The sequence below is a fragment of the Ptychodera flava genome, chromosome 19 (genome assembly GCF_041260155.1).
Source record: "Ptychodera flava strain L36383 chromosome 19, AS_Pfla_20210202, whole genome shotgun sequence".
Classification (NCBI taxonomy): Eukaryota; Metazoa; Hemichordata; class Enteropneusta; family Ptychoderidae; genus Ptychodera; species Ptychodera flava.
In genome coordinates this window covers 23200248-23225095 of record NC_091946.1, presented here as the reverse complement: position 1 = coordinate 23225095, position 24848 = coordinate 23200248, and the positions used below count along the sequence as shown (strand labels likewise).

Below are 24848 nucleotides of genomic sequence, written 5' to 3'. Positions count from 1 at the left end.
CATCAATTGGTTGAGTATCATTGCCATTGTCAAGTTTCCAAATGGCAAATTAGCTACACAATATTGACAACCAGAGAGACTATCAGAGCCATCGCACATTGGCTGTGATACTTGCTGGGCAGCAGTCAATGCAGTACTGAAGTGTTGCAATGCAGTACAGGCAAAGAGAAATTTCTTGATAAGGCTGCTTGAGCAGACATATTAGAGAGGTATCATGGAAGAAAAGACCGAAAAGACCGAAATTCATCACTCGTAGAATGGTCTTTATGCATTGCATAAACACAGAATTGAACACTGAATTGGACAGATGATAATTGACCTGGCAGTGGCATCTATGTCCTCGTTACTAAAACACTGAAAATTCTTCAGAACAAGTCTTGTGAAAATTGCTGAAATTTTCTCAACGGATCAAATAGAACTGTACAATATATCTGGGGGAAACTACACATTAGTGCTGATAGATTTCAATGAAATGGTTTCCACACTAAACCAAAAATGCAAACTATCTTATGTGATAAAAACCAGAACTGGAACTCAAACATTCTGGAACAGCAACAGGCAGCAATGTATTTGTTGAGACACTGTAGTAGTTTCACATGGAAAATGTGAAATGAAAAAGAAGCAGCCTTTGGAACTGGTTTTGGTTCTCTCTCCCTGTGTGTTCTACAAGGTTACATAATAAAGTACTGCTGGGAGGGTGTAGTTGACAACTGTGATGGTAGAATGCGCCTCTGGGACTGATCTTCCGACCCTAAAACTTTGACAACATTATTTTGGCCTACCACTTGTAGGGGTTCATTTTGAAGCTTATGGAGTACATACAGTTTTCATCTGCTTCATTTTTGAAAATCGAAAATTTAATTTTTCCCCATAGAGATAACACAGAGATGGCGGCCATTTTGAATTTCAAATATCGGTAAATATTGGTTAGTTTGTTTTTCTAGCACCAAAATTTGCACAGTAAACCCCCACTTTCATTCTTGATTTTGAGAGTGAATGGTTGAAAGTTCTCCTGAGGAATGTTTTAGCCAAAGTCTTTCATTTTCAAGGTGCAAACTACCTTAAATAGAAATAAAAAGTAATTCTCATGTAGCACTAGATGCCAAATGCTGACATACACACAATGATGGATCCAAGAATTTCAAAGTCCACCAATCAAACTTACAAGCAATAATTATTGATAACAACCATCACTACATTTCACCACCTCTGAGGGGTAATAGCTATTTCTTTGTTGCCATGGCTACACCACTAATAAATGTGGTGTATCAGGGCTCAGAGAGGCATGTCAAGGTTTCTATGGTGACTGAAAATTTGGATACTATCCATTAGAGTCACGGTAACGGTGTAGAGGCACCGTCTGTCAGGGAATGGAAACAATTTGGCAATCTCTAAATACAGTGGTTGACTTTGTCATGTGACGCTTTCACCAACAAGCGGGCTTTCACCAACAAGCGGGCTTCACTCTTCCGGGAGTTACACGTATCCCATAATGCAATTTGATCAATGTGAGGAGACCCTGAAGGTACTTTCCAATATTTTGTCTCGAACATGAAAACACTGGTTTCTTCAAGTTCAGAAGTTCAGAGTGCCTGCACTTTTCTTTAATGTTTTTTGAACAATATGTCTTTGACTTAAAGACATGACTGATACATGAATAAATAAAAAAAAATTAAGAAAAGTTGTTAAAAGGTGTGAATTAAAATGATGTTCACAGACTCAACTTATGCTTTACCTATTTTGTTTTTTATCCTGAAATTGTTGACAGAATTTGACAAAAATTTCACAAGTTGATTTGTCATCAAACTTTGCTATGTGCATTGTCCGAGCACCAAAGCCCAAATCTCGCCCTGACAGCAGCCTCTCAGCGAATTATTTTTGCTAACTAATACAAGATACCAAAGAATGGACTTGAAAAAACGATATGCCTCGATTTAAATCAGATCACAGAGTGGATACCTGTTTCAATTAACACCACCATTTGATACTGCGATCACCACAGCCTAAGGTGACATGTTTTGGCCACTGCAACACGAGTCTAAACCATTGACTTTAAACATCATAGGCCAATGGCAAAGTCAAAGATTGTGGTGTGAAATATATTACACTAAAGTTCATGAACAGATGGTGGCTTGTTTCTCCATAGCTTTCTTCCGGACGCCGGAGCGGATCTCTTCTGAGCAATTTTGTTGAAATTTTGGAATCTTAAAAGTACAGCAGACTACATCAGACTAGTACGTTGGGGTGTTTATCAGAATTAAAACGCAATTCTGAATTTTTGGCAGAGGAGAGACGACATGACAAATGCGACTGCACTTGTCACGGTAGATTTTCCTTTTCCTTGGACAAGTACAGCCCTGATAGGAATTGATCCATTCTTTTCATTTGGCAGTTTCCACGGAAGTGGTCAGGGCACAGCATACTGAACTGCAGTAGGGTAGTACACTAGAAGTACTCATCGCCCAAATGCCGACATTTTGATGACATGAAAACATAGCATGCAGACCGGACGACATTTCTCTCTGTACGCCACTGCGGTAACTTGACTGGCCGAGCTTTCGTCTCCTCTCACCCGCATTCATAACTTACAAAAAATCCAGTCTGCAAACTGCTTGACTATAAATGACACACACATCACCATGCTGTCATTTGTACATTGTCTTTTTCTTTAGCATATCTTTGTCCATGACTCACACAGCCGATGTCTGTTTGTGTGTCTTGCCGACTAGTGCCTGTACTGTTATTCCTAATTTCAAAGGACTCTTTTCGTCGATTATGTCAGCTGCTGAGCAAACTTTTTCCTGTCAGACAAGAAGACAAACACTGCGTGAATGATTTCATGTACACTATATACTTCTATAGATATATATGGAAGCTTTTCAGTCTATTCTGGGTTGTATCTATGCTATGCTGTGCTATGCAATTCTATGTAGTGCTATGCTATGCTACACTACATGTATACAATACTTTCCTATGTTTGTGCTATGCTATGCTATGCTATACTATGCTATACTTGCTATGCTATACTGTGCTATGCTCTGCTATCCTTTCTGTATCCTACACTGCACTATGCTTTAATAGCTATGTTATGCCAAACTATGCTATGCTATGCTATGCTATGCTATGCTATGCTATGCTATCCTTTCTGTATCCTACACTACACTATGCTAAGCTATGTTATGCCAAACTATGCTATGCTATGCTATGCTATGCTATGCTATGCTATGCTATGCTGTGCTCTGCTATCCTTTCTGTATCCTACACTACACTATGCTATGTTATGCCAAACTATGCTATGCTGTGCTCTGCTATCTTTTCTGTATCCTACACTACACTATGCTATGCTATGCTATGCTATACTATGCTATGCTATGCTATGCTATGCTGTGCTCTGCTATCCTTTCTGTATCCTACACTACACTATGCTAAGCTATGTTATGCCAAACTATGCTATGCTATGCTATGCTATGCTATGCTATGCTATGCTATGCTGTGCTCTGCTATCCTTTCTGTATCCTACACTACACTATGCTATGTTATGCCGAACTATGCTATGCTATGCTATGCTATGCTATGCTATGCTATACTATGCTGTGCTCTGCTATCCTTTCTGTATCCAACACTACACGAAGCTAAGCTATGTTATGCCAAACTATGCTATGCTATGCTATGCTATGCTATGCTATGCTATGCTATGCTATGCTTTGCTATGCTGTGCTATGCTATGCTATGCTATGCTATGCTATGCTATGCTATGCTATGCTATGCTATGCTGTGCTCTGCTATCCTTTCTGTATCCAACACTACACGAAGCTAAGCTATGTTATGCCAAACTATGCTATGCTATGCTATGCTATCATGTATTATGATTTTGATATGCAATTCTGTGTACAGTGCAAAGCTAAGTGTCTGTGCTATGCTGTACCATAACGTCTATTCTATGTCAACACGAATGCTGTTTTACTCAGTTATTCAGTGCTATGGTTCACATGCTATCCAACATTACATACATGTAGCCTGTACAACAGTCTAAATAAAACACAATGTTACATATCTGTGCTTATTGCTTATCTAAGCTGTGCTGTCTATGAGTTAGTGATGAATTTATGATATACATCTTTACTGGACATTGGACCAAAAAGGACAGTATAATTTTCCTGTCTGCCCGTTTAAAAATTCCACAATTCCGGTACGGTACTTTCTCCTTATCCCTTCCTCATCTGTTGCATGTTGTTACTTTCATTTCTTCCTAGGACAGAGGGCCGTCAAAACTACAAAATGTTCAGTAGTGTTTGATGTTAGCTTATCAATAACTTACCGGTGGTACTCCTATTTTCCGACAGGCCTCGATGAAGTTTTCAACATTCCGCCTGCACTTGGCCAATGTTAGTTTAGGCTGCAGGAAAAGAGTGATACAGTGTTTTTATGAGAACAAGATGCTGTGCATTATCTAAAAACTGGCAATTCCCTGATATTGATAAATTGTAGTGGTTAAAAGGGCCAGTAGCTAACTTTTGATGATTTTTTTCACAGACCCTGAAAAATTTACCATAATTTTTCCACAACCATTCATCCATGGCCAGAAGTCGGGATTTTTTCATTTTAGACATTTTTACATTTTAGTAGTGCATGTTTGACATGTTAGGTCGGAACTAACGTGACCAAAAAAGCCAATCGTGCAAACCTATCGTGTATCGTGCACGCCAAACATGGATGCACCTATCGTGTCTAAAGTGTCTAACGTGTATATCATGACTGTACGATTGACATATAGTACCATTCGACTTACCTGGATATACACGTTAGACATTTTAGACACATTAGGTCCGTACACGTTGGGTCAGCACGTTACACGATAAGTTTGCACGATTGGCATGATAGATTTTGACTCATGTGGAGAGCCTAACGTGTACGGACCTAACCTGTCTAAAATGTCTAACGTGCATGTCATTTTAAGGTTCTCCAGATGGGTCAAAATCTATCATGCCAATCGTGCAAACTTATCGTGTATCGTGCAAACCTAACGTGTACGGACCTAACGTGTCTAAAATGTCTAACGTGTATATCATGACTGTACCCGGCCATTCAACTTATCTGGAGACGTTAGACATTTTAGACAAGTGTACTCGTTGGTATATGTACATTACACGATAAGTTTGCACGATTGGCATGATAGATTTTGACTCGTTGACAACCTAAAATGACATACACGTTAGACATTTTAGACACGTTAGCTCCGTAAATCTTAGGTCGGCACGTTATACGATATGTCTCAAGATTCACGTGATGGCCTACAAACACGGCAAGGTCTCAGGCCAATCGTGCAAACCTATTTTGTATCGTGCAGACCTAACGTGTACGGACCTAACGTGTCTAAAATGTCTAACGTGTATGTCATTTTAGGTTTTCATCATGAGTCAAAATCTATCATGCCAATCGTGCAAACCTATCGTGTATCGTGCAAACCTAACGTGTAAGGACCTAACGTGTCTAAAATGTCTAACGTGTATGTCATTTTAGGTTGTCATCATGAGTCAAAATCTATCATGCCAATCGTGCAAACCTATCGTGTATCGTGCAAACCTAACGTGTACGGACCTAACGTGTCTAAAATGTCTAACGTGTATGTCATTTTAGGTTTTCATCATGAGTCAAAATCTATCATGCCAATCGTGCAAACCTATCGTGTACGGACCTAACGTGTCTAAAATGTCTAACGTGTATGTCATTTTAGGTTTTCATCATGAGTCTAAATCTATCATGCCAATCGTGCAAACCTATTGTGTATCGTGCAAACCTAATGTGTACGGACCTAACGTGTCTAAAATGTCTAACGTATATATCATGACTGTACCATTCAACTTATCTGGAGACCCTAAAATGACATACACGTTAGACATTTTAGACAAGTTAGATCCGTACTCGTTAGGTATGTGTACGATACACGATAAGTTTGCACGATTGGCATGATAGATTTTGACTCGTGGACAACCTAAAATGACATACACGTTAGACATTTTAGACACGTTAGCTCCGTAAATCTTAGGTCGGCACGTTATACGATATGTCTCAAGATTCACGTGATGGCCTACAAACACAGTAAGGTCTAACTCTATCATGCCAATCGTGCAAACCTATCTTGTATCGTGCAGACCTAACGTGTACGGACCTAACGTGTCTAAAATGTCTAACGTGTATGTCATTTTAGGTTTTCATCATGAGTCAAAATCTATCAGGCCAATGGTGCAAACCTATCGTGTATCGTGCAAACCTAACGTGTACGGACCTAACGTGTCTAAAATGTCTAACGTGTATGTCATTTTAGGTTTTCATCATGAGTCAAAATCTATCATGCCAATCGTGCAAACCTATCGTGTATCGTGCAAACCTATCGTGTAGGCCTACGGACCTAACGTGTCTAAAATGTCTAACGTGTACGTCATTTTAGGTTTTCATCATGAGTCAAAATCTCAATCATGCAAACCTATCGTGTATCGTGCAAACCTAACGTGTACGGACCTAACGTGTCTAAAATGTCTAACGTGTACGTCATTTTAGGTTCTCCACATGACTCCAATTTCTATCATGCCAATCATGCTAACCTATCGTGTATCGTGCAAACCTAACGTGTACGGACCTAACGTTTCTAAAATGTCTAACGTGCAGACTTTTACAGTGTTTAGTCATGCACGTTTGCCTTACACGTTTGGGTTCTATAATGTACAATGGCATACAACTCCCCATAGCACGATAGCTTCAACAATGTGAAACGTGCATTTTTACCAACTACTGGCCATAGCTCTTCCACAACCATTTTTTGACTATCACTCCAATATGTTCACTTACCACAGCTGGTGATGGTACGTGGATGCTTGTAATGGCATGCGGCCTGATATTGTTGGCGAGATGGCACAAAACCACGCCGTCCGTCAAAGCCGCTGGCAGGTCGTCTGGCAGAGTCACCTTCAGCCGGCTTTCAATTATCTGCGAACAAACCACATAAAAAAAACCAAAATAGTCAGCTATCACCATGGTTACTATCCATACCAAACGTTGACAGAGTTTACTAAAATCAGCTCCATCAGCTGTTTTTCACTTTTAGTGTGTTTTCCAGTATGTGTGTTCTCTATTTAAAATACAGTTTCTTGTTCAACCTCAAAAATCACCTTGAAAAGCATAGTGTTTGACTTGACTGCAGTCTGTACCTTAGGCGTGCACAGTGTCCAATGTTGTTGTTACAAAAAATCAATTCCAGTCAAGAATAGAATTCTCTTGTCAACGATTACACTGCACATTGCACACAATTCACTGATTACAGAGGCCAATACTTTGAATTACATACTTTCAAGGGATTGCGAAAAAAGCAAAATCTAAACTTTTAAAGAACACCATGATGAAAATATCACCCAGTATCAAAAGTTACACCTATCATCACTGTAAGGATGTAGCGTCTGTAAATGTAAAGATCTAACTCCCAACATCTGTGACAAATGACTAACTCTTATCTGATTCCCTATACATTCATCATGAAATGGCCCGACGTAATTGTTGGAAACAATGGGTATGGATCATACTATAGTGGGCCATTTCTCAACCCCTAGTCAACAGCTCAGCCTGTCATACGGATGAAGTTCCACTTACAGATAAGCATATTTCTATAAAAGTCTGAGATATGGACAATTTATCTTTTTTGAGAATTTTTCATTTTGAGGCTGGAAAAGACTACTAGTGACTCTTCTTGCAGTCATCAACTGTTTGTACAATACTCTCCAATATAGAAATTTTGAGAAAAGACAGCTTTCTTGATTTGCAAAAAATAAGATTGAAGTTTAACATGTAAAGATTAGATCATATTATATGTACTAGTATTTGCAAAAATAGAAACGTTCCTTGGTACAAGTTATACCTAGATACCGTCACTCCAATAAAAATAGAAAAATAATTGCTGGACGCCAACCAAGTTTTACTAGAACTCAAAAGAAAAGTAAAATGTGAAAATCCCTTGAGGTGAAAAAAAGAAACCCAAAAACCACAACCCTCATGCTAAAAATGCAAAGAAAAAGAGAGATATATGCATAAGTTTGTAAGTAAAGGTTTTTATCTCCAGTTTGAAATGAAATTAGCAATAGGAAAGAAGAGCATGCTGGGTAGAATTCAATTTTCAAAGACACCGAGATCTTGCTGTATTGGACATTTGAACACGACTTTTGAAAGGTGAAATAAGATCTAAAGGCTGCCATAATATTTCTTTAACAGGAATGACCTTTCACCTTTGAGCCTTGGTCAACTCAGGTCACACTTTCACTACCCCTGCAGTTAGTTTCCTTTGGTTAAGTTGTGATTATTCAACTTGTCAAGAGTTAGTAACCAGACTTTACACAAGTTTGTATAAACGATTAGTCGTGTTTTCAAGAATGAAAGCACATGCAAGAACAAAAGTTAGAAAAACTGAACATTCACACTTGCAACAATCTGTCATTAAATAAAATATTGAGGAGTGTACATACCAATAGTAATATGTCAAAATACATATCAATAGTTATATGATAAAAACTAACCATGCATACAACATAAACAAGAAATCTGTAATATTTTGTGAGGGATCATCTACAAAGTTGAAAGTCAATAATAAATTTTTTTTAAATTTTTTTAAGAAGACATGACTCATATCTAAGCCAATAATTTACATGTAAATGCATACGTAAACTTGAGTTCTGAACTTGAAGTTGTTATGACCAATGCAAACTTTGGAGATGGTCCCTTCTTTATTTAATGTGGAGGATTAGGAGGTCAAGTCGGGTCAGAGTTCATTGTCTTACCTGGCGTGTAAGAGCCAAGCTTTCCTCCTCCTCGGGGGTATATGAGTGTACCCAAACAGACTGAGCAAACTTTTCAAATTTAAATTTTTTTTTTACACAAAGGTATGATTGAAAGTTTTTTAATTTTGCCAGAAGGAGAGGAAGAGAAAATAGAAACGAAGCAAGTTAGAAGACGAGAGGGAGAGGACCTTATCCTGATGCAGCGATGAAGGTGAAGATGCATTGAGATATTGGTTTCAGGTAGAATGCTCATTGAGGGCAGGTATTCAGACTCACATTTTTACAATTATTTCTGACCTACCACTTGTGGGGGCTCAAAAAACTAAGACAGTGAAAGTTTCTTACACCAAGAGCTTTAAAATGAACTCCCACAAGTGATAGATCAGAAAAGAATTGTAAAGTTTGAGAGTCCGAACATCTGTCCCCGAGGCGTATTCTACCTTAAACAGGCAACTAGCAAAAGTCATCTGAAAGACAGCCACCACATGCAGCCATAGCAGTTATAGTACACAACTGTACTGAACCGAGATTTGAGCTTTTAGGTTGAGTCAGGCAGATGAGTTGTTAAAAGTTGCAGACAGTCGCAAAGTGCATATTTGTAGAGAGCAATAGCATGTGTATAAATGCTGACCAGAAGACGTGATGAAACTTGAAGAGGCGGTGATATGGCAAGATTGCCTAAAGTGATTAAGAGTGCGCCAGTCATGTGCACATCATAAGCACATTCACCCCTAAAAAATGGAATGATCCAAATATGAAAAACAGGCATCTCACAGTATTAATTGCAAAAGGATTGAATGGCAGGAGATGTTCGCTACTGATAACCTGATCTCCCCTTCAAACCCTACGGTATGGACCGCATTGCTATAAGATCAGTGCAATGGCAGCATATTCCACTGGGCTGACAGGGGTGGGCAGGTTAAATTGACAGCTTCTTACAGTAGGTGCATTCCATTGCTGTTTTGAAAAGACGGATGGGAATGTTGAATCCAAGCGCTGGCAAATAGAGTGTGTGAAACTAAGGAAACGCTGAAGCCACTTGGTAAAAGGGAAAAGCCCTAGAAAACTTTGTTATGAATAATTATTCTCCACAGACAAGAGTCTACAAAATATGGAATTTGAAAACAGCAGATGATTATTTTTAACTCAACCTGAACGTATAGCTGACAAAAAATGTTACAAGAAAATTGAATGTTACATCAATGCCCTTTAAAAGACACTTACCCGTCTAAGTTGTTCAAGTTGATCCATTTCTTCCCGAACTCGTTCCATTTCTCGCCTCAGAGTAAAATTTGGATTGATTTCATCTAGAGGTTGTTTGTTTCCTATTGTAAATGCTGGAATTTTTAAGCATGCATATTAGTAATCATTGCATCAAAATGTGAGGTGTCATCGTGAACTATGTGAAACGCTTGTCAATGTTGTATATTTTTTATTTTATTCACCTGGATGATAAAAGTTGAACGAACACCTTCATTGGGCTGATGTTATCAGTCTCTATGCTATGTATACTTTGAAGTAACGGAGAGATGGAAATATGCTTCGTATAGACTGTCCCTGTACAAAACACTGGTTGGCACACGTGGATGTCAGGTGTTAATGATGCACACAGTGTCAGGTGTAAATGTTGCTGAACACAAATTGAGCATAGCAATGAAAAGTGTGGCCACAGCGATCAAAGTGGAAATACTGCGACACATCTGTGCGTGGTTTGGAAACATAGCATGTTTTGTACTATCTTCTACTTGATTTTAAAGGGACAAAGTCAGCCATTTTTCATGAATTTTGTTTGATACGAGATACTACATGTACTTATATTGTTTGACATTTTGAAAGATATTGAATGAATGGGTGACTATACATATATTCGACCCCGGTTTTAGACACGATACATGAAACCATCGTGAAAATGAATTAATGGTCATGACCATTAATTCACTTTTGCAATGGTTTCATTTGTCTAAAACTGGAGTCGAATATATGCATGGTCACCCATTCATTATCTTTAAACATGTCGAACAATGTAAGTAGTATCTCATATAAAACAAAATTCAAGAAACAATGGCCGACTTTGTCCCTTTAATCAGTGTGTGTGTGTGTGTGTGGCTGAAAAGCCTTGAGATCTACAACAATCAAGAAGATGAACTGTGGTTTAATGTTGCTTCTCAAGTGATTGTCAAAGCAACGTGGAATGGATGCACACACATTTCGACAGATGTTGAATTTGATTTTCATTATTATCCTAACTATGATATCAGTGTTTATAGCAATGCGGAGTTCACACAGAGTACAGTATTTATTTTGCAAGCGGTCTGTGACCTAAAAAAACACATGACAACAACACTGACAGAAACCAAAATCAAAAAGCAAAGTGCGGAAATACCTGAGCGAGGTTTAAGAAGTGCTGGCATATCAGTGCTGTTGTAAGAATTGGTAGGCGTGGTGCTGTTGCTATGGTCACTATCAGGTGACAACCTACCGTCGCTGTCCTCTCCTCGTAACGACGATGATGAATTTCGATTCTGCTAAGAAGACAATGACCATGTATGATTTCAAAGTTACTTGAAATTTCAGTTGTTTTGTTTCCAAAATGAAATAACATTTTTTTTAGGATGGACAAGAACTATATTGAAATATCTACTGAATAATAACGTAGCAATTTACGGTAAGATTAATAATAATTGATATCCATGTTTTCTGAATGATTTTTCTTGGCTACATACTAGCTTCATAAAAGGGAATCAAAAACATCTCTCCGAAAATTGGATGGTATTTTTGTTTGGTAAGCAAAATGCAAAACGATACAACTAACACCGTTTCAAAAATCTTTACAACTGTCATACATATTGTGGTGCCCGATACCATACAGTGGGTGGGCTAAACCTTGAAAGGGCCATCAATGTCCCACCGGAAAGATTGTCGTCAGGTCAACTTTTGTTGTTTTTCATTGGGGATTTCCATTGGACATTCACTGCCTATTAAAAATGTAAATAGCCATTTTCAAGAGCAGACAACAAATTTTGAATACTGCAAGTTTCTTACATCAAAATATGTAAATACAGGATGAAAGCAGATTGGACAGTTACTGGCCAAATATGGGCAGGAGGTATGATATGAACCCTGGGGTGTGTATGATACACAGCACAGAGAGGGCGCTTTCTTCAATTGCGTTACAACATAAATCAAGGTACGTCAAGATACAGTGATGTACACAAATGAAAATCCTACTTTGACAAAATTGATGACCGCTGCTTTTTGCATCTGTTTGGTTTTCATTTTGGCTTCCTCCATATGCCGTCGGGCCACCTGGGCTTGGTGCCGGCTTTCCGAGATATGGTTGTCCCTCGTTATCCTCTTGTCCTCGTTTTGGTGGTTGGCAACCTCGGAATTGTGCTGCGGACTGGACTGGCCGCTGCCACTCTGACTGCTGAAGGCAGGTAACACACACACACACACAGACAGACATCAGTAATGTCATCGAAAAAGGCCAGAATATGTCATGCAGGAAATCATGTCCTACCACAGCCAACAAACTAATAGGGCAATCTGTGAAATCAATGCCGCAGTCAAAGAGGGACATACCGCATACTTGGGTCAAAATGATTTTTTTGTAATCTTCTTTACTGATTTGAAAGCCTTCACTTGTGTAAACATGGAACATATAAAATACACAGAAGTCTACGTGCAATATTGATTTTGTAACACCAATGCATGTTTCTCAACCTATTTTCTCTCATTCTCAAAATTGAAAATTTGAATTACATCCCCCTTGCACTGGGCAATCAATGAATCTTCGGATTTCTCTCAAGATTCAAAACAGAAACCACTCTTGTGGAGAATTTTTCTTGCACTAACAAGACAACAATTCCACGTTTTCATCGACAAAATATCATGCAATACGATCATTAAAAGGGAGTTCATTTTCCTACATCCAATATCGGCAATTCTTCTGGATATATATGTCCCCTATTACTCATAAAATATTTTTTTTAAAGCTCAGATCAAGTATCCTTTGGTTCAGGTACAGCCTACCATCCATAAGTTGGGATTCATGAACATTTTCAAAACTGGTCTGCATTCAGATTTTTGCAGTGTTGGAACTTGGAAACATTGAAGCATTTCATGTTTAGAATAAACAAACAAAAAACATAAAGATGAAAACAGCGGCTTCTTCCCAGTTGAAGTTGTCAAAACAGCACTTATGTAGATAAACGCCCTCAGTGTTAGAAGTGGTCAATGCAATCTTTAAGCATACCACCGACATCGTTGTAATCTTATTAATTCGGAAGTGAAAATTGGGAATTAACAAAATTAGAGCCCGATAAAAACAAGTATCTAGCTCAGAAAACTATCATCTGATTTCTCTGTTATTGACAGAAATTAAAATACATATATTCTATCGGCGGCATCTTTCATGTTCAGGAGATTTGCGAATTCAAAGCGACAATTTTGCGCATATCAGTATACATACTTCATTGCACTTTTCATACATTTTTTGTTTTCAACATGTTATTGTGTGTTTTGTGCTCAGATATGACAGTGGATATCATACCTTACTGTCAAGTTCACTGATGTGTGACTGACCTTAAAGACGGTTCACAGACTCTTAAAACATTTCACAAATGAACTGATCAAACAATCAGCTACAAAGATTTGTCTTTTTCGTCACAAACAAGGGCAAATCAAGCCTGCAGTAGCTTTCCCCTATTGGCTAAAATAACAATACATGAATGGAGGAGTATAGAAAATGAACCAATCACAAGTGACATTACAAAATCAAATTAAATAGGTACTTTTGATGAAAGAACATGTCACAAAACTAAGAAGTGTCAAAACTTTTGCTTAATTAAAGGATTCATTTTATCACAATTGGATGGCATTTTCAAATTTCTCTTTCCATTTTTAAATATTTGCAAGATTTTTTTGTCAGTCTGTCTGTGACCTAACGCAATCACAGCATATCCATCAGAGAACTTTATCCACTATATGATGTTGTGACTGTATTTGCTTTCGATGCATTATGAATTTATCATCTTTTGAAGTGACGTTACGCATTTCATCTTTGTAGGGTTGTAAATTCTCCTTACTGGATGGATATTAATCAACAGATACACAGTGAAATGAATGTGACAAATTACAAATGTGTGACGGTGTTGTTACATGTAGATTGCTGTGTCAATGAGTCATATGTGAATATTTCTATTGGTTAATCCAGCTTTCACCCCTACACTTCTAGCAACTTTGAAATAATCCTTTGTTTGTTATAAAGGGTTAGTCCATTTTCCCATGAGATGAGTGGTGCTAAACCTTTTTACTATAACTGTGATGATCAAGTTCAAAAAGACTTGTGAGGTTATACTTGTGGCCTTTCACATGTACATTTTTATACTTCACTTGTCTTTGTAAAATATTGCATTCAACGCATGCTTTTAGTTTTATTCAAAACCTCAGGTGCACACTGCATTCATCATCACTCTTTGCAAAGCAGTGTTAGTCAAATATATTCACTAGAGCATACATACATGCATGCATGCATACACAGACAGCAGGGCAGCAGCTTAGCTTCCAATCAGCATGTGACTAGGGAGTCACATGCTGATCATATGACTGAATTCAACTTCATTCAAATGACTACGACTTTCTCCTAAGACAATACCCTTTTCACACGTCTCTGCCTTCATGTATTCTTTTGCAACGTCATCAAAATATTCTATATATCATCTCTGTAACCACAACACTTTGTGTGAGAAACTTCCTCCAGTCATTTTGTTTGTAATACCCAAGGAAAAGAAGCCTTACTTGTTCACAATTTGGGAGGTCAAGGGTCAAATTCAAATTGTACAACACAGGTCAATGGCCTTTCGCTCATCACCACCAATTCAACCACACTTTCTGAACGGCAGTTCATGAAAGGAATGAACACTTGCTTTGACAAGGACTGAGTGAAAGGACGGGTAGTGGCATTCTTCATTGACACTGACAAAAGGAAATTTTACAGTTCATTTAGTTTACTCAATACTATTGTTAAATGACATCTTTTAAAATGTCCTTATGCTAAAAAAACAATTCAGAGACTAAAAGTTTGTGGATCAGCGTCCTTTCTCATCTTCTTTGAAATCATTTTGCTGTTCATTGCTTATTAAAACAGTTTCTTTTTCTCAAATGCTCAGACTTCTAAAATTTCAAAGAATTACTTGCAGTTACAATTAGTATCAAAAGCTTCTTTTATAAGAATAGTTTACCACTTAACAATGAATTTGAATGGTTGAGGAAACAAGTCATTGCAGGGATGGCAATCTATGCTTGCTTTTTGACACCCTTCCACCACTAATTACTGGTAAATGGATGTGGCCTTTACCAATGAAAGTGATTGGGTCGAACTATTGTATATGATATATGGGGTGCGACTGCTACATGACGAGGCTGTCTATCGATTTCCTCTGCTGCATGACGGAGCCAAGTTTGCATTTTGTAGCAATAGTGAATGAACCATGAACGGGCTTGAAAAAAAGTTCATATGGTATTTTTCCAGCAGGATAATGCACTATGAGTCTAGAAGGGTTTGAAGATCAAGGTGGGGGTGACTTCATAAGTAAAACATGGTACGATTTTTCTCAGAGCATTCGGATAGCACATGTTGATACTGATAAAATTGTGTGTTTGCTCGTTGTGATGTGCGCCCTCAACCACCATCTGTGGCATTCTTTTAACTTTTGTATCTTTGTCAACTTGACTTCCATGTTCACAGTTCTCTGATCCAAATATACAACTGAAAACAACATGGCCCTACCACAAAGCTTGGGAATGATAGAAATTGTAGGGTACAGAAAAGAGGCACTCCTCTTGCCTTCATGCTGATCTAAAAGACCTACGATTTTCATGTCAACTTCTGGAGGATGTTCTATACTGTAGTTCCATTTGAAAATACTTAGTTTTGCATGACGGAGATTGCAAACAGGTGCTAAATAACAGACTAATTTAGACTTTCTGATTTTTTAAAAATGTCTTTCCTTTAGAAATAAGTACCAGCAATTATTTTGAAAACGAGGGTTACCACATTTTTCTTCTCAACGAATCAATTATCACGCTTTCTTCTTCAACGCCACATTTCTCTCTTATACCGGTGAAGATGCTACAGCCTGTATCTGTTGCACCATTGTCATCAATAGTATCCAATCTAACCAGTGGGTTTTAATGGCAATTTTGTACACAGTCTAGATGGTCATTAAGTGGTGCAATGATAAAATGAGACATATTCATAGTTTCTCAATCCTGGCTGATTATCTTTTTTTCATGATCTTGGGACCTCGATAAATGTAAATGCGGACAAAATTGACAGGACTAGCAACTTGTGTATGTGACATTTCAAGAGAATGTCACTATTGGCGGTACATAGGACTGCCGCACAATCAATTATCATAAAAGGAATGAGTCAGGCATTGCTGTCAAAGGGATGGCTGTGGAATAGCGAACTAAGAAGCAATGCTAGAGAATTCCAGCTCCAATTCAGCATTTCGGAATATTTTTGAGCACCTTCAACCAGTAAAACCTACAGATGCATGCAAGCTAACACTCCACTCAAAATAATATCAACTAAATTACTCGGATGTCAGTTTGTTTTTACAAGTTATCTCTGTTCTCAACTCACGACTCTCTTTCCCCACTGCAGTGATCACCAACTTACTTGTTGCGGGTGGACTTATTTCTATTGCTTTGGTAGGTATTGTAGATTAGGGTCTTTGGCCTAACGATGTTGGCCACAGGCGTCGAACTCGTCTCACGAAAACTGTAGGAGCTCGATAGCCCTGCCCTAGACTTGCGATTGCTGCCAGAAAGACCATGCGGGAAAATAAATCCAATATACCAAGGAAAAAAGCAAAAAAACGAACGGAAAAAAAGGAAAAGAAAAAGCAACACCGCAAAAAACATTTTTTTAAATTTAGCAACAGAGAACATGTTAATTACACAGGTGTAAGTCTTGATTGTTAAGAGTTATTTGCAAAATTTTTTAAACAGAAAGATGAATTATGAACAAATATGTTGATTTATGGATGATTTGCAAATTTATGCACAAAGTGAATATGGAATAGGAGGTTAGCAGCAATGGCAGTCATGAACACGGACACAATGGGGGTGTCACCGACCCAGAAATGAAAGTGAACGAGGAGTGTAAAGATGTGTCACTAGAGGGCGCTCTCCATCTGCCTCTCATTGTCAGTGACAAATCTTTCATCCGACTGAACTACATGAAAAAAGTCTTGCTTTCATTTCCATGAGTGGTTCCATTTATTTTGATTTTGTTATTGGTAAATTAAATTTAGTAAAGTTTATACTTAAAATGACTATGATTATTAAAGTTTTAGTTTTAATAAATATTATCTTATCCTTATACGTATTTGTAAGAAATATATACATCGTCATTCTTAAAGTTTTCGGAAAAAATTTTGGGGGAAGATTTTTATTAAGATTACTTGACATGTGCAGTCATTATGTGTTGGCTCCTGCAGAAATAACAAATTTGTCAAGAATGAAAATTTTAATATTTTTGCACGTTTTTAACTTTCATCCTTTTTGTATAGACAAGTTGAAATTTTTCTGATCACTTTCCTTGAAGAAAGATTATTCAACCATCTCGAATGAATAAATTTCAACTTGTCTTTGAAGTTTTGCAAGATTTCTGACTTTCAAACGGGTAATATGTTCACTACAACGCTGTCAGACTCACATGTTATGACATGCGTATGAATCGTGAATGTGAAATGAAGTGCACTTGTGGTAGGCGTAATTGGCGGTCAAGCGGCCATCGATGAGATATGACAACAAAACTATGACATTACAGCCACGACAGTTTCAGATGCACGAGAACATTGCTTTGCCAGTCTACAATGTGTGTGTGGTTCTTGCATGAGCAGCCGACGCCAAGACGTGAAAACCCTCCACCCTTTCCCATCAGAATGGCTCAATATATACACACATACAAATACCATGGGAATGGGACCGTACCATTTCACAAGTCGGGGGAGGGAGGGAGGGCAATGGGAGGGGTGGAAGGGTCAACTAGACGGACATGCACACCTATGACTGCCATCAACACATAATTCCTACAGCTAAGTTGGATGACTTGGGCTAGTACGACTACTCGTTAGAGTACTATGCTAATGAGCTAAATTTGTAAGTTAAAAACCACATGCACTGAATGAGAGACATTCCAAAATAAAATATATGCATAAATATTTTTATGTTGATACATTGAAACGACACAGAAAACATAAGACAACATTCAAACTACATGTTAATTACTCCTGTAGAAATAAAACATTGAACGCAACAGTTTGAATCAACATAAATATATATTTACTTCCATATATGGCATATCTCTCCATGGTTACAATGCCTTATATGGAAAAAAACTTGACAACAATTGAACAGATAATTCACAATTAATATAGACATTGGTAAAACACAAGGCAGTGTCCTTCTTTTCTTACAAAATAGAAAAATGTCACTGAATATCAGAAAAATCTGTCTTTGATAATTCAGATATGCAAAGGAAAAAGCAAAGTCGGCGAAAGAAGCGGTTGCTGCGAGTCTGGACGGAGACAACTTCTGCAAAATTCCAGGTCACACTTCTTGTTGAATCTTCAGAAATCTTGACAGTACACTACCATCTGAACTGTCTAGGGGTGTAAATCATAGGCAGAGCAGTGCAGCTGGCGGTTAAAATTTGTGGTTTTCCTTCGATTACAAATTTTTCAGCCTTTTAGTCAAGTTATTTTTCTTATTGCTACAGTGTGCAGCAGTTTTATTATGAGCAGGCCATGCAAGTGAATAAATAAACGTGAAACTAAAGACACCGGAGGCATCCTCCATTCTGTGTTTTGTATTTTTGATCATTTTTTTATCAATCTTGCTGAGCTTTTTTTTTTTGCTTGTCCAAGCAATTGCCAAAACATGCAAACAAAATTCATGAATAAAATATGAGCAAGCCGACTAAGAATGCCGTCAGTAGAAGATGCGAAATATAATTTGTAAATTTTAGTTGATACATTGTTGGATAGCATATGCAAATTGGCAATGTGTTAAATAAACTTATAGCGTTAATAAGCCATGCTTTTCTTCATAGACACCAAAACACCAGAGCTCTTACCAGAATTTGATCCAGTTTACTTATTCTTTGTTAGACTGATAGGAAACCACCACCACTTTGCATACAATATACACCCCTAAACATCTAGAATGGTTTGCGGTTTTTTTAACAGGAATGTAATATGCTCTTCCCAATCTGCATATTTGTAAGTTAACGCAAATATTAACAAATTTCAGAGACTTGGTTGAACACCCTTGATTTGAATACTATGGCCTGACCTACATAACACGACATACGGACTGAAATATAGGCAGGGATTTCAAGATATGTTGTCATAAAAAACATTAAAGGTAGTTTGTTTATTAACATGTTCTAAATATCAAATGACTTTCACTGGCGGGCTTGTGACCTGCAATGCATCTTGGGAAAAGCACACTTCATGAAATATTGAACATTGTAGCATTTCACTGTGGAGTTACGAGCTGAGCACCCTTATATACTGCAGAATGGTATCCCATAACAACAAAAGGACCATTCTAACATATGTATGATGGGGAGGGAGCTACAGCCAAGAGGGAGGGGGAGGGGGTAGTCCTTACCTGTCAAGTCCGGGACCCTTTCTTGTATTTTCATTGAAAGAATTTGAAGACGTCAATGGCCTCCTGTTCAGATAACACGAAACGGGAAAAAAAGGTGAAAATATCACTAACAAGAAGTTACGAAAAGATCAAAGCATTCCATACCAATAATATATTGAAAATATTTTCTGCAAACAAATTTATGTGTAATATGGAACAAAAAGAACAATTTTCCTTCACTGATAAGAAAACCTGGCCATGGTTCAAATGAACACTTTGGACTTAATGAAAAATATTCACAAAACGGCTTGGGGTTTGTCACATAACTGGTCCAGCAAAATATTCGCACTTTGTCTACTTCAAATATCTCCTACTTCTCACCGATTTCTTTCTCGAAGTGCCATCTGCTCTTGTAGAATTCTTTCTTGGTTTTGCTGAAGTATCTTGGCTGCCCTCCGTCTCTCTTGCTTCTCCCGCTCTTCCTCCTCTTGCAGGCGCAATTTTTCATCCTGCGCCTTCCATCCCGTCGTCTGCTTTTCAAGTTCCTGTGGAAAGATTCAAATCCATTTGGCAACCACACATTAGATCTGGCTTTGTCAGTCTGTCCGCTTGTTTGCTTGCTGAAACAAAAAGACTACGACAGATTCAAATCAACCAAGGATTATACCAGCTTCTGATTATCTGTTTGTTTGTTTGTTGAGGACACACAGACATAAGATTCCACTCAACAAAAGATTATGTATGTTTCAGATTGTTCGTCTGTTGAGACACACAGACACATTATGGGGAGAATAAAACTGTCATCTTGACAAACTGACCAACATAATATCTGATAAATTGTTTTCTGTTTTGGGAAAATTCTAATCATTCTCAAATTTCAGCCACTATATATCTCTATCATTTCTGGACCAAAATCATTCAGACAATTTTGCATCAAACTAAACGCAGACTTTTAAAGCCTTTCTGGATTTCATTATTTTTGAAACTTTTGAATTCCAGATTTTATGGTATTTCGAAGAGAATCAGGGGTTACATGCAATACTCTAATTGGAAAAATTCCTCATTAAAAACAATTTCATTGTTGCAATTCATATTGGTTGTTCTCCAAATTTCTGCAGAGCGGTGTGAATAATTTTCAAATGGCTTCACTTTTAGAAACTACATGAAGAATCAAAAGCTATGACGTAGTAGTCAGTTACTCAACAAATGAAATCTCATGACCTTTCAACTCATACTGAATTTATCTACTCAGGGAAGTTTCAGATGAAGTCAGGTCAGAAGGCAAAACCATTGACAAGACAAGAATATAATTATGAACATAAATAAATAAATAAATACTAATAAATAAATAAAACTAAATAAATGAAGTTATATCTAAACAAATATTAATCATATAATTAAACAATAAGTTAATATGTAAATAATTGTAAATGAAAAATACTAAGTCTATGTTGATCCTTCAAATGCGTAAATCAGAAAATATGCCGATGAACATCATCCTTCTATAAATGAAACATGGGAGTTTGAACCCTTGATGATATTTCGCAATATTGTTCGGTACAAAAAATATAACACATATAAAATTACGACAAGACAAAGAGAGAAATAAACATTATATTTGTACACTGAAATGATTTTGTTTCTGAAAGAATTTCTGGGGTCAAAGGTCACTGACCTTTTTTGACTTTGTATGGATTCTTTTACAAAACATTCTTTTACAACAATTTTTTTTTAAGTTTAAGAGTTCACTATTTATAAGGAAAAGATTGTTTCGGAGGTTAATTCAGATAAGAAAGTGTCAAATTACAAAGCTGTGGACTTACTGCAGACTATTATGATAGGCGGTGGAATATTTTGAGGTTTTTATGTTAGTGCAGCATTCTGAAGCTTTGTGCATTAAATAGGTGTGTGTGTGATATTAATAGACATAAGGTAACCTGATTTTCATCATTTGTAATGGCAGAATTTGATATCAGTTCGGGGAAAAAAGTTATTTATCACAAAAATAGCACTGAACATTGCTTTTGAAACTATCACTCATGTTTGTATATCAAAGTTGACTTCAGATTCACATTGACTTTGGATCCAGATTCATGATTGGCTTTAGATTCAGAATGTTTTCAGATAAAAAACTGACTTTCAAATGAAACACAGTTAGTAACATGACACAAACAGACAAATTTTGATGCACAGTCAAGATGACAGTAAAAGCAAGATATCTTCTGCAGGAATGATAAACATAACAAAACTTGTCTCGACAAAAATTTCAAAGGAGACAGCAAGTGAACAAAACTATTAGTGAACACATACACATACATGCAGAAACACCAAGTACCTCGAAAATTCCCCGAGCAAATTCATCGGTAGCTGAAGGAGATTCAAAATCTCTCTCCCCAAGTAAGCCTTCCCCATTATCAATATAAGAAATGTGATTTTGGTGTGCTTCTCGTTTGGCCCTCTCAGATATCTGACGCCTCAATTCCTTTTCCCGTTCATGCCGGAGCTCTTTCTGTTGTGACGCCCGTTCGGCTAAAATTCTGGCTTCGTCTTCTTCATTTGTGGGCTGTAATTACACGACAGAGAGTGAAAAAACGCCTGACAGCCACTGAGAAGAGGGCTTTTGCTTGAACTGAATGCATTGTTCCAGTTTATAAAGTGTCGTCCCTCTTCAGCGCTGTTTCATAGTCAGACATTATCAACTTCAGAATGTCAAACTGATTCAATGTGACTTTTTAATTCTTTGTCCAAATCATCCGTCAAGAATACTTTTTGGGGCACTTTCAGATTTCTTGCTTTAAGAACAAGACAAAGAAATTAATTCTTTAAAAAAATTGTTGCCCTCTGAGGGTTTGAAACACTGGCGGTATCTGTTAAAGTGCCGTTACAACACACTGTATCACCCTAAAAAGTGTCGAAATAATGATCTTTTGTTCAGAGGGGATGTGACGTCTTTATCTCAACAGTGAATGCTTCCTTTCTTTAGTGCTACGATGTTATGGTTTTTTAAATATTTTAGTGGAGTTATATTTTCCTTTTTTTACTTGCATTTGCTTCAAGTATGACAAAATCCAAAACTCAAAACACACTGACACTGGTGAATTACTCTCATGTTGTTTATGATCTTGACTCTTCCTAAAGTTCTGCTAACATTTTTTGTCATCAAGTACTTCTTTGGTTTTTGTGTCTTCCAATCCATTGGGGTCAAAGGTCGAGGGGGAGCAACTGGGGAGTTTGGTACAGTGAGAGAGAGCAGATATTTTTGAAGCGGGGATGCAAACCGTGATGGTTCAGCCAAAAAATATGCAAAGTGATTTAAAAAAAACACAGGTCAGTGATCAGAGAAACACAAATGCATAACCACATACATTTGAGGTAAGGGTGGGTGTTGTGAATTAAACACAGATATCAGGCATGAAATGAGTATTGTTAGCTTGTCACACCACAAAAAATATAAAAGTTAGAATTACAAGTGTTAGTTTTATGGATCTGTAAGGAAAAATGGGGTTTTGGAAAAGAATGCATGTTGGTTTTTTTCAATTTGTGATTTCAAGAAATACACAAGAACACTTGATCTGCATTCTGTATGACCAGTTTTCTAGTTTTTTTCAGGGCAATTAATTTGTCATCTTCTTTGAACAACGGACACTCACAAAAACTAGAATACCTAAAGTTTACATAACTGAGAAATAACTCCTTGTAAAATGAGTGAAAACAGAGACAGACCCTTGAAAAATTCATCTGCACACAATTTACATATCAATACTGAGAGCCTGGACTGCGTTTTTTTGTCAATTAATTCATCCTGTTTGGGAGGAGTACATAAAATTTGATATTCTCTACCTGGGCAGCACATGAAATGACTTTTTTGTGTGAACACTGTGTAATATTTATTAATACTGAAGGATTTAACCTGTCCACCCCCAATTCCCTGTTAACAGGTCCACACTCACCATTGATAACAATGGGTTTGGGCCAAACCATGGTGGTGAGAGGGTGAAAGAACTGGAGAATATAATGCTTTGACTAGTGATTACTTTGTCAGGAGGGAGAAAGTCAAACAAGATTTTCCAAAAACTGGTGACACAGAATGCTAGATTTCTTATAAAATGGTGTCAATATTCAGATGCTCCAGGATGTTTGTCTTGTTACTTTGGGAAATGCACACTCTGGATGCATTGTGGGGTTTCCATGTATTTCATTGTACATGTGTGTGTCTGTCTGTCTGAGTGTCTGTCTGTGTTGGGAATAGTATATATGAATTTGTCACCAGTCTCACAACTATTTCAATGTTCTCTGTTCAGATCCAAATACTGTAAAATCATGTATTATTCCCGGGGTTTTAATTTGCTATTTTCACTGACAGATGAAATCAGCTTAATTAAATCCCAGTGTAAAATGTTAAATTTTAAAAGATTTGTTTTACTGCTCAAATCAGTAAATTAAAATCAACATGTCCCAAACATCAAAATAGTAAAATTAAATCCCAGTGAATATTAGTGATTTTACAGTATACAATGACATATGTTTTAAAAGTTTTGTCACCTTTTGTAAAGTCAGAATTTGAATTTTGATTGGAACGCTGAATTGAAGCAATTTATCTCTACATTTGCCAATAATGCGTATATAAAGGTGCATTTACAAATGTGTCTGTGTGCAAGATATGTGTGCAATATAATGTTTCATAAAGAAGGACAAGTTTCCCCTGCTGGCTTCCAGCATTTTTGTCATACCCATAGTCTGTCTTACCTCCGATGCCGACCACCTCTTGTCGCCATTTGCTGTGAAATATCCGGAATCTGACACTATGTGCCTCCTCAGCTCTCCCGGTGGCGGATTGTGAAATCCGTACTCTTCGGGTCCGTTGCCACTGGAGTGAGCAGAAACACAGTGAATATTTCAACATGTCAAGGAAAGAGAAGCCATAAAGTCCTACAGTTGCAAAGGCTAAAATTATCAAATGTAGGGTCACGATTAAAATTTGGGAGAACGGTTCAGCTGATATTAAGGTAGAATGCGCCTCGGGGACAGATATTCAGACTCTAAAATTTTTCCAATTCTTTTTTTATCTACCACATGAGGGGGCTCATTTTAAAGCTCTCAGAGCAAGAAAAATTTGTACCATCTTAGTTTTTCGAAAATCAATATCTTTATTTTTCTCATCGAGTTAACTCAAGGATGGTGGCCATTTTGAATTTCAAATATCTGTAACTGTTAGGTAATTTGTTTCTCTAGTACCAAAATTTGCACTGTGACCTCTGAATTTTTCTTCCTGATTTGGTAAAAGAGTGGTTGAAAGTTTCATAAAGGAAAGTTTAAGCAAAAATTTACGGCTTTAACTTTCGAGGCGCATACTACTTTAACCAT

At 37.3% G+C, this 24848-nt stretch overlaps 1 protein-coding gene across 16 annotated transcripts in view; it reads right to left on the bottom strand.

Moving 5' to 3' along the window:
• Positions 1-1579: 1579 nt before the first annotated feature.
• LOC139118961 (DISP complex protein LRCH3-like) overlaps positions 1580-24848 on the bottom strand; it is a 78616-nt gene continuing 55347 nt past the window's right edge. For 2 of the 16 annotated variants that reach the window (XM_070682553.1, XM_070682545.1), the window contains 11 exons: positions 24231-24351; positions 21820-22047; positions 19866-20029; positions 19506-19568; positions 16504-16644; positions 12048-12246; positions 11203-11341; positions 10044-10156; positions 6847-6984; positions 4319-4396; positions 1580-2801 (listed from right to left, as the gene is read on the bottom strand). In XM_070682553.1, the coding sequence (XP_070538654.1) occupies positions 2691-2801; positions 4319-4396; positions 6847-6984; positions 10044-10156; positions 11203-11341; positions 12048-12246; positions 16504-16644; positions 19506-19568; positions 19866-20029; positions 21820-22047; positions 24231-24351 (1495 nt within the window). In that variant the 3' untranslated portion in view covers positions 1580-2690. Of the gene's footprint in view, positions 2802-4318; positions 4397-6846; positions 6985-10043; positions 10157-11202; positions 11345-12047; positions 12247-16503; positions 16645-19505; positions 19569-19865; positions 20030-21819; positions 22048-24230; positions 24352-24848 lie in introns of all 16 variants that reach the window. The other 14 variants (XM_070682544.1, XM_070682552.1, XM_070682549.1 and 11 more) reach the window with 10 other exon arrangements.